Source organism: Gracilinanus agilis, chromosome 4 (genome assembly GCF_016433145.1).
Source record: "Gracilinanus agilis isolate LMUSP501 chromosome 4, AgileGrace, whole genome shotgun sequence".
Lineage (NCBI taxonomy): Eukaryota > Metazoa > Chordata > Mammalia > Didelphimorphia > Didelphidae > Gracilinanus > Gracilinanus agilis.
Window position 1 is genome coordinate 77,456,052 of NC_058133.1, and position 11,440 is coordinate 77,467,491.

The window sequence follows — 11,440 nt, forward strand, 5'->3', positions numbered from 1 at the left end:
CTCTCTCTCTCTCTCTCTCTCTCTCTCTCTCTCTCTCTCTCTCTCTCTCTCTCTCTCTTTCTCCCTCTCATTTTCCTCATGAGATCCCATGAATTTAATTTCCTATTCTATATAGATAACTCACAAACCTATAGATCCAGCTCAAGGCTCTCATGAATTTTAGTTTTAGAACAACAATTGCCAATTGGTCTTTTAAATTATATGCCTCTGAGACCTCCAAAACACAATATTCCCCAAACAGAATTTATTATCTTTCCCAAACCTGACCCTTTCCCAAACTTCCTTGTTGTAAGGGTATCCCCATTCTTCTATTATTCCAGATTCATATCCTCAGTATTATCCTCTCCTCCTCACTCTATTTCACCCCCATATCTATTCATTTGCCAAATCTTGCCATCTTTTCTCTTTAAACATCCAAACCTTCACTTTACATACACAGCCACCAGCACAATTCAGACTCTATCAATACTCTCCCCTCTCAAATCCCTTCCCTAACAGTCTGTCAAAATGATTTCCTTAAACACCAATCTTGTCACATTACTCCCCTCCTCAGTAAATGCCACTGGCTCCTTGTGAGACCCAGGATCATATATACATTCTTTTGTTTGGATTTTAAAACTCTTTAAACATTTCCCCAACCTATCTGTCCAGCTCCTTTTTATTATTTTTCTTTCTGTGTTCCAAAATCTGACCAAACTAGCCACCTCTCTGTTCTTTACACATGCTGTGCCTTTCTCTTATCTGTCCCCCATGCCACATGTGCTCTGCCTCACCTCTGCCTCCTAATATCCCTCTCTTCCTTTAAGACACAACTCAAACATTATCTTCTATCTTCTTTAGAAGCCTTTCTTATCCCCAAACCACTAATACCCTCTCTCCCTAACTCTGTTTTATTTAGACCTTCTCTAGTGTAGGGTGGGAAGGAAAGAAGGGAGGGTGATATCTTGGAACTTAAAATGTAACACCAAAAAAATCAAGGTTAAAAAAGAGTAGGGACTGTTGGGTTTTTGCCATTGTAATCTCAGAATTTATCTCAGTATCTGGCATATAGAAAGTGTTAAATAAATTCATATTGGTTGATGATTGATAGGATCGAAATATCTCTAAATCAATCTCTTCATTTACATATGAGGAATCTGAGGCCAAAAGAGATAAATTGACTTGTCTTAGTTAACATAGTTAAAATGGCAGAATAAGGAGGATTTTTTTAGTCTTTTTTTTTTTTGACTTCAAACCACCCATTTCTGTTTTCGTCCAATCATGTTGCACTCTTTGTGCTTGCTTTTGGCTAGTTTTTATTCCTGAGTAGAGAGTCCGTTTATTAAGTATATGTCCCATTTCTTTTTAAAATATATTTTTCTTTCATTAAATATATCCTAATTACATTAAACAGTTTTAACATTCACTTTTTAAATTTTTGAGTTCCAAATTCTCTTCCTCCCTCTAACCCCTCCTTTACCCCTTGAGAAGGTACACAATATGATATGGATATAATATGTGTAAGGTCATGCAAAATATATTTCTGTATTAACCATGTTGCAAAAGAAAACATTCAAAAACAATAAGAAAAGTAAAAGAAAGTGGGGCAGCTAGATGGCTCAGTAGATGGAGAATCAAGCCTGAAGATGAAAGGTCTAGGTTTCAAATGTGACCTTCCTAGTTGTGTGACCCTGGGAAAGTCACTTAACCCCAATTGCCTAGTCCTTACCACTTTTCTGCTTTAGAACTGATACCTAGTTATTGATTCTAAGGCAGAAGCTAAGGGTTTCAAAAAATTAAAAAGTAGGAAAAAGCATGTTTTAATTTGCACTCAGATTTCATTAGTTCCCTCTCTGAAGGTGCATAAATTTTTCATCATGAGACCTTTGGAATTGCCTTAGATCATTGTCTTAAACATAGTAGATAAATCAAATTCACATTTGATCAATGTACAATATTTCTGTTACTGTATACAATGTTGTCCTCTTCTGCTCACTTTACTTTTTATCAATTCATATGACTTCCCAGATTTTTCTGAAACCAACCTGCTCATCATTTCTTATAACTTAATAGTATTCCAGCACAATCAGATACCACAGCTTGTTTGGCCATTTTCCAATTGATGAAGAAATATTTCTCGTTTCTTTTCCTCTCTGGGTCTCTGGGCTCATCATTCTGCAAGGTGAATATAAGGAGGTTCAAGACTCCTGGTGTCAAGGAGTCAGCCAACTCAAATGTAATAAATCTTTATCATAGAGGCAATATGTTGAGGTGGATAGAGTTGACCTCAAAGTCAGGAATGATTTTCCTTCAGATCCTGCTTCCAATATACACTAGCTGTCTGATCTGAGCAGGTCACTTGGCATCTGTGTCCAATGCAACTTCATAAGACTCAGTTGTAAAGAAGGGAACAATTTTGCACTAGGAGAAATAATTTCTCATTGGGTAAAAGACTGAAATTTTGTTTTTAAGAAAAAAATCTAACCCCAAACATTAATTATTTCTCTTCTTAGTACAAAGCACCCTAGAGAGACCTGGCTGAGAGATTTAATGGAATCAAAAAAGAAATTCTAATGGAGTGGCTAAGGATTATATGTAGAAACAAATATTTTTAGATATTTCTCTTTGAGGCTATGCAAAGATGGCCCAGTGGGATGGATACAACCCCATGGTCACCTGGCTTATTCTGTATTTTGGGATCACCCTAGGTATTTGTCACTATTTCCCTTGTTATACCAGTGTATAAGTTATATAATTATAAGATCCATAAAGGAAAGTGGAAAAAAAGAAGATTCTCCATAGCTTGCATCTTGTCATGGCTCCCCTTCACACCTATACCTCTATCTTGGTCTCTATTATCTTATGGGAAGGTTGACTTTTCCTATTTCCTGGAGAATCTCTTGTCTTTTCCATATCTACATCACAGCTCCATTCCATCACCATATCCATTATTCCCAGAAGTTTGTTGACTGTCAACTAAAACCAACCAACCATTGATTTTTTTGTTTTGTTTTGCTCTCACTTTCTCTCTTACTAACAATTCTAAGACAGAAGGACAAGGGCTAGGCAAATGACATTAAGTGACTTGCCCCAGATCACACAGTTAGAAAGTGTTTGAAGTCAAATTTGAATCCAGGTCCTTCTACCAATCAGTCATTTTTAAGGAATATCATTAACAACTTGGAAATTAGCAAATGCTACAAATCAGGATTTGATTTATCATTTTGTTGATTACTTAGACTCAATAAAATGATAGAGAAGATGTTAATAATGAAATTTTAACTCAGAAGTACATCATGAATACATTTTTTTCCTGCTCTGGAGAGACAGTTGTTTAATATTTGATAGCATATCACTGCTCATTCCCACCTCTTCTTTACTCTTTCCCCTTTCCTGTACCTTTAGTAGACTCCTTTCAACATAAAGTCAAGCTGCAATGGAACAAATTTCTTCTAAATAATTTAGTCTCACCTTCATGCCCTTAAACATAAGGGCATGTTCTCATACCTGGGAACAAGTGGCTCTATCCATTCTACCTTGGTGGGAAGGGGTTCAGGGAAATACATGGAGGGTAAGAAGATGAATAACCTTGGGCTAGATGACCCATTTGGTGACATACTCGAATTCTTCACTCTCTCTCACTCCTCCATACATTTGGGATATTTGGGACAGGGTAGAATGTTAATTAGTCCTTTGTTGGTTGGTCAATTCTATACCTTTTCTTCCTGTCATGTCCCCAGGCTAATACATTTTGAACATCCATTGTATATAGAGATTGTTTAACTGTACAATAAATGTAGTACTTGCCCTAAAAGAGCAAAAAATATATCTAGAAAAATACTGTCTGTAAACAAGAACAATTATTGGTCTACAAATATTTACTAAGTATTATGCATTGATTTAACACACACACAACAAATATGAAAGTGCTGATTGCTGGAGTGTAAATAGAATATATTAATGCTCAAAGGACAAAAGAGGAGTGAGTGACCAAAGTGAAATGGGATTAATCAAGCAACTGTAGTGGATGTTTTTAAACAGGGAAATGAAGATTACACTCACCTTTCAGTTGAGTATAATCTTAGTGGAATTGAGTTTGCAAGTTTTAAGGTAGAGGGGTTTGGGGAGAGGAGAGGAAAGCATTTCAGATGGGAGCAAGACTTGTTCCAATGTATCTGCTTAGCATTTTCTTCTCCCTCCACTACTTCAACCATTCCTCTCAGGAATAATCTTCCCTAGAATATAAACATCAGTAAAACCCATCTTTACTTCCTTGTTCACAGGGAATTTGCCAAAGAAAGAGAGAGAGTGGAGAACCGTAGAGCCTTTATGAAACTGCGGAGACAGCAACAAATTGAACGGGAGTTGAATGGATATCGAGCCTGGATAGATAAAGCAGGTAAGAGCCAACAAGAAGCAGAAATTTGGAGGTTTTACCAAATCATTGCTATTTGTAGATTATAGCATTGTACTCTAAAGAGAAAGGAAGAGTAATAAATTCCTTGCCCTCATAGAGCTCATAGTCTAAGGGGATATCAATAATTACATAAAAGGAGTTTGGCTTTTGAAGGGTCATAGTCATATCAGAGAGACTCATGCTATTTTATCTTACAAAGTCAACACATTCTTGAGCTGCAGGAAGTTATAAAATGCTGGATATTGATTGTGTCTTTAGGCCCCCTGATACTGTTTTTGCTCCTATCTTATCAAGTTGATAGCTCTATCTCCATATTTGCTACACCAAACTTTCCAGGGGATAAGAAACAGTTCTGGCTCAGACTCAGAAGCTAAGGGAGTGGATAGAAGTGAGATTTTTATTTTATTTTATTTCATTTTGTATTTCCATATTGGTTATTGTTGTAAGGGCAGACTCATACATAACCAAAACCCCAAAATAAAACCCAAGATACACTCATGTGAAAGATGACTCCATCAGTTCTTTCTCTAGAGGTAGATAGCATTCCCCTTCATAAATCATTCAGGATTGACCCAAATCATTGCATTGCTAAGAGTAGCCAAGTTTTCACAGATAATCATCATACAATATTGCTGTTATTGTGTTCAATGTTCTCCTAATTCTGCTTATTTCACTCTGCATGAGTTCCGGCAGATCTTTCCAGCTTTTTTCTGAAATCATCCTGTTTATCATTTCTTATAGCAAAATAGTTTCCATCACCAACATGTTCCACAATTTGTTCAGTCATTTCCCAATGGATGGACATCCCTCCCGCAAAGATGGGCATCTTTGACACCACAAAAAGAGCTGCCATAAATGTTTTTGTATAAGTAGTTCTTTCCCTTTTTTAATTATCTCTTTGGGATACAGACCTAGTAGTGATATTATCAGATGAAAGAGTATGTACACTTTTATAGCCTTTTGGGCATAGTTCCAAATTGCCAGAAGTGGGATTTTCAAGAAGACACTATAGAAATTCTATCTATGTTTTGCTTTGCTTAGTGAGTGGTCTAGTAGCAGAAAAATTGGCTAGGTTTGGGAAAGTGGTTGATCATTAGCATATCTGTATTAACACTAAGCTACCAATCTCTGATTTAAATGACACAGATCTTTATGAGTAAAGCCATTTTTATTTATGTTAGCATAAACTTTATTCCCTTTTGATTTTCAAGTTTGGGTTTCTATGGTATTCTATGTCATCTTCCTGAGCAAATTTTAGGGGGAAACTCCACATAACAACCAATTATCAACTTTTCTCTGCTCCTAGAGAACAGAGGTAATATAGACTTGTTTCCCCTCAGAGTAATTTATTTTCAGTTATCAGACATTTGTTTATTTCCAACTATTTGAAAATTACTTTATTTAGCTCCATTTAGCATTCAAAAATAAATAAGACATAAGCCTTTGCCTTCAAGAAGCTTATACTTAATGGGGAAGATTTGTGCAAACAACTATAACCTAGGGCAGAAAGAAGTGTAAGAGAGTTCCAAATTAAATGCTATTAGAGTATTGAGTGAAAAGAATTTGTTTCTGGCTGAGAGTATTTTAAAAGGCTTCCTGAAGGAGACAGAACAGAGATCTAACAACTAGAAAGACAGATAAAGGAGTTTGATCCTTATTTTGTAGGTGATGGGAAGCTGCTAAAAGTTTTTAAACAGGGGAATGACATGACCAAAGCTGGAAGATTTTGCTCACCTATCAGTTAAATTAATAACTAAAAATTAATTTTGGAACACAAGTGAAAGGATGGGTCCAGATATTTAGATTTGAGAATCTTTTAGCTAGAGATGAGGAAGTAAAACTGAAGCAATGAGTGAAATCACTAAAGATGAGGGTGTAATGAGAAAAGATAATTAAGCATAGAACCTGGGAGAATGATAACTTTTAGGTGCCCAGATGAGAAAGAGAAAGAGGAGGAAGAGTGTTGTGTGATAGTGAAGACAATCAAGGAAGTGAGTTCTAGAAGAAGGGACAAGTCAATTATTTAAAATGCTATTGTGGTATATGATGGTAACAGAATAGTATTGTGCTACAAGGAATGATGAACAGGATGATTTTAGAAAAAGCTGGAAAGACCTCCATAAACTGATGCAGAGTGAAACAAGCAGAACCAGGAGACATAATACACAGTAACTGCAATATTGTGGAATAATGTGATAGACTTTGCTACTGACAGCAATACAATGACTCAGGACAATTCTGAGCAACTTATGAAAAAGAATGCTGTCCATGTCTAGAGAAAGAATTACTGGAGTAGGAATGCAACAAAACCAAACATATGATTTCTCACTTGTTTACTTGGGTATGTGTTTTGGGGTTTGGGTTTTATGGGATTGTTCACTTATAAGAATGAATAATACGGAGATAATAAACTAAACTAAGCTAAAAATAAGTAAATAAAATGCTACTTACTAGTCAATGAAGAAGAGAACTTTTAGGATAGGCCATTTAGTTAATGATCAGTATGTCGGATGACATTAGAGCAAGCAGTTTCAATTGAGTATTTGTTGATGTTTGGCTTTTTGAGTCTATTGAGAAAAAGAATATTTAGATCAAGTGGTAAAGCTGATCGATCCTATAGCCTTCCTTACAACAAGCTAGGTCCCAGAAGAGCCTTGTTTTGCTTGTCCATACAGAATAGAACCCGGGACCTCCACGTTCCTAAAGCAATAAGGGCAGCTAGGTGACACAGTGGGTAGAGCACTAGACCTGGAGTCAGGAAGACCTGAGTTCAAATCTGGCCTCACACAGTTGCTGTGTGATTTTTTGGCAAGTCATTTAACCCTGTTAGCTTCAGTCTCCTCATCTGTAAAATGAGTTAGAGAAGGAAATGGCAAACCACTCTAGTATCTTTGCCAAGAAAAGCGTCATGAAAAGTCAGAAGACTAAACAACCAAACAAAGAGGGCAGAACAAGGAATGATGGATGTTACAGAGGGACAGATTTATGATTGATAGAAAGAAAAATTTACTGTTGATTACAACTATACAAAAGTCCAATGGGTCAGACAGAAAGTAGGGGCACCCTTATTGCAAGTCTTCAATCAGAGATTGGATGGTCACCTGTTGAGGAAGTTGCCAGGTTTCTTTTCAGGTATAAATTAGATTAAATTGATTCTTAAATTATTTTTGACTTTGTGTCTCTAGAATTCCATTAAGCTAAGCCATGGAAGGATTTGGATTAAGGGTGATGTTTAATAATGATAACAATAATACTAAGGTTATCATACTTTAAGTATGCAAAGCATTTTACAATTGTGATCTTGGATGAACTTCATAACAACTTTATGAGACAAGGATCATCTTTTTCTAATGAGCACAGAAAGAAATACCATTTCAAAGTTGAGGAAACTGAGCCTCAGTGATGTGAAATGACTCATTTTTAGTCACAGAGTGTCAGAGGCAGATACGAACCCAGGTTCTCTGACTCTGATTCCAGTCCTCTGTCTATTATATCATGCCACCTTTTAGCATTGGGTATATTTTTATATGCATCAGTACATGAATAATTGAATATTTCATTCTAAAGCCAGGCATAAATTACTTTAATATTATCTCCTATTTGAAATCACCTGTAACTCATCTCCAGTTCCATTAGTATGAGGAATTGAAAATTGGCTGTACTTTCATTCCATCCTTTTCTCTTTATCTACTATTATGAGGGTGAGGATTAAAATGAATCTCCTTACATAGTTCCCAAACGGAAGCCTAGTTCTTTGCTAAGATTGAGTCTATTTCCCTGTAAAGCCAGGCAGTTGCTTTACATGCTCCAAGTATCTTGATTCCCTTCCATTTGGATCCCATCTGACAGACATAAGTATTGAGTTCGAGGAGAGGACTATGGTTAGAATCTCAACCCCCAATTCAATAATGGCCCTAGGATGAATAAGTCAAAGAAGCATGCTTTTCTATGGCTTTTACTGCTTGATTGTTCAAGTCTCCTTCTGGTTAACAAAAGCTGACTTTCTCCTCTTTCTAAGAAAAACACAAAGCCAATATCAAACTGCTCTTTCTCACCCTTCCCATCATGAGTGAACATAAGTGAATCAGAGACATATGGGTTGCATTTCCCTGGAAATATATACATGTTTGAAAATGAACAGAAAAGGAATACTTGGCAGTTTAAACTGAAGAGGATTTTCCTTAGACATAGAACACTTGAGCAAAATTCTGAGACAATGGACAACCAGTATACATGCTGTCTGTTTGCCTCAAAGCATTCCCTCCTCCACATAGCTTTCACCTATTTACTGAGTACTATAAAGGAACATTTCAGAAAATAGTACAATGAATTGGCTTGCAAAAAATATTTCAAGTACCATAATGTAATAACAATAGCATGTTCTCTAAATATATTATCTGACTCTAAAACCTCTCTTTTTTTATTATTATTAGACATTTATTAATATTCATTTTTAACCTGTTTACATACTTTATGCCCCTACTTTCCCCTTCACCCTCCACTCTCCCCCCACCCATGGCCAACACACATTTCCACTGGTTGTAACATGTGTCCTTGTTCAGGGTCTATTTCCCATTCATGTCCGCCTCAGCCCATGCATTCAAGCAATTGTTTATCTTATATGTTTCCTCTCCTGCAGTCCTTCCTCTGAATGTGGGTAGCATCTTTACCATAAATCCCTCAGAGCTGTCCTGTATCATTGCAGTGCTGCTGGTACAGGAGCCCATTACATTCGATTTTACCACAGTATATCAGTCTCTGTGTACAATGTTCTTCTGGCTCTGCTCCTTTCACTCTGCATCACTTCCTGGAGGTCTCTCCAATTTGCATGGAATTCCTCCAGTTTATTAATCCTTTTAGCACAATAGTATTCCATCAACCCGCATATACCACAATTTGTTCAGCCATTCCCCAATTGAAGGACATCCCCTCATTTTCCAGTTTTTTGCCACTACAAAAAGCGCAGCTATAAATATTTTCGTACAAATCTGTTTATCTATGATCTCTTTGGGGTACAAACACAGCAATGGTATGGCTGGATGAAAGGGCAGGCAGTCTTTTATAGCCCTTTGGGCATAGTTCCAAATTGCCAGCCAGAATGGTTGGATCATTTCACAACTCCCCCAGCAATGCATTAATGTCCCAATTTTGCCACATCTCCTCCAACATTCATTACTCTCCCCTTCTTTCATTTTAGCCAATCTGCTAGGTGTGAGGTGATACCTCAGAGTTGTTTTGATTTGCATTTCTCTAATTATTAGAGATTTAGGACACTTTCTCATGTGCTTATTGATACTTTTGATTTCTTTACCTGAAAATTGCCTATTCATGTCTCTTGCCCATTTATCAATTGGGGAATGGCTTGATTTTTTATACAATTGCTTTAACTCCTTGTATATTTGAGTGATTAGACCCTGTCAGAGTTTTTTGTTATAAAGATTTTTCCCAATTTGTTGTTTCCCTTCTGATTTTGACTACATTGTTTTTGTTTGTACAAAAGCTTTTTAGATTAATATAATCAAAACCATTTAATTTACATTTTGTAATTTTTGCTAATTCTTGCTTGGTTTTAATATCTTTCCTTTCCCAGAGATCTGACAAGTATACTATTCTGTGTTCACTTAACTTATTTATAGTTTCCCTCTTTATATTCAAGTCATTCACCCATTCTGAATTTATCTTGGTGTAGGGTGTGAGATGTTGATCTAAACCTAATCTCTCCCATATTGTTTTCCAAATTTCCCAGCAGTTTTTGTCAAATAGTGGATTCATGTCCCAAAAAGTTGGGCTCTTTGGGTTTATCATACGCTGTCTTGCTGACATCATTAACCCCGGGTCTATTCCACTGATCCTCCCTTCTATCTCTTAGCCAGTACCATATTGATTTAATGACTGCTGCTTTATAGTATAGTTTGATATCTGGTACTGCTAGACCCCCTTCCTTCACATTTTTTTCCATTATTTCCCTTGATATTCTTGATCTTTTGTTATTCCAAATGAAATTTGTTATAGTTTTTTCCTAATTCAGTAAAGAAGTTTTTTTTGGTAATTTGAAAGGTATGGCGCTAAATAGGTAAATTAATTTGGGTAGGATGTTCATTTTTATTATGTTAGCTCATCCTACCCATGAACAGTTAATGGCTTTCCAATTGTTAAGGTCCAGTTTTATTTGTTTGGAAAGTGTTTTGTAGTTGTTTTCATATAATAGCTGTGTTTCTTTTGTTAGATTGATTCCCAAGTATTTTATTTTGTCTAGGGTGATTTTAAATGGTGTTTCTCTTTCTACCTCTTGCTGTTCTAATGTGTTGGAAATGTATAGAAATGCTGATGATTTATGTGCATTTGTTTTGTATCTAGTCACTTTGCTAAAGTTGTTGATTATTTCTACCAGCCTCTTAGTTGATTCTCTAGGATTTTTTAAGTATACCATCATATCATCTGCAAAGAGTGATAGCTTAGTCTCCTCATTGCCTATTTTGATACTTTCAATTTCTTTTTCTTCTCTAATTGCTATTGCTAGTGTTTCTAGTACTATGTTGAATAATAGAGGTGATAATGGGCATCCTTGTTTCACTCCTGATCTTATTGGGAAGGCTTCTAATTTATCCCCATTGCATATAATGCTTTTTGATGGTTTTAGGTATATACTGTTTATTATTTTTAGGAAGGGTCCTTCTATTCCTGTACTTTTCAATGTTTTCAATAGGAATGGATGTTGTATTTTGTCAAAGGCTTTTTCAGCATCTATTGAGATAATCATGTGATTTTTGTTTGTTAGACTGTTGATATGGTCAATTATGTGGATGGTTTTCCTAATGTTGGACCATCCTTGCATTCTTGGTATAAATCCCACCTGATCATGGTGGATGATCTTCTTAATTACTTGCTGGAGTCTCTTTGCTAATATTCTATTTAAGATTTTTGCATCTATGTTCATTAGGGAGATTGGTCTATAGTTTTCTTTCTCTGTTTTTGGTCTACCTGGCTTTGGAATCAATACCATATTTGTGTCATAAAAGGAATTTGGTAGGACTCCTTCTTTGC

General features: G+C 36.0%; 1 protein-coding gene across 3 annotated transcripts in view; it reads left to right on the forward strand.

Annotated features, from left to right (window-relative positions):
• The window catches only part of CACNA1E (calcium voltage-gated channel subunit alpha1 E), a 446,383-nt gene that overhangs the window by 304,693 nt on the left and 130,250 nt on the right, over nucleotides 1-11,440 (forward strand). For all 3 annotated transcript variants that reach the window (XM_044676249.1, XM_044676250.1, XM_044676251.1), the window contains exon 8: nucleotides 4,263-4,378. In XM_044676249.1, coding sequence (XP_044532184.1) covers nucleotides 4,263-4,378 — 116 coding nt within the window. The remainder of the gene's footprint in view (nucleotides 1-4,262; nucleotides 4,379-11,440) is intronic.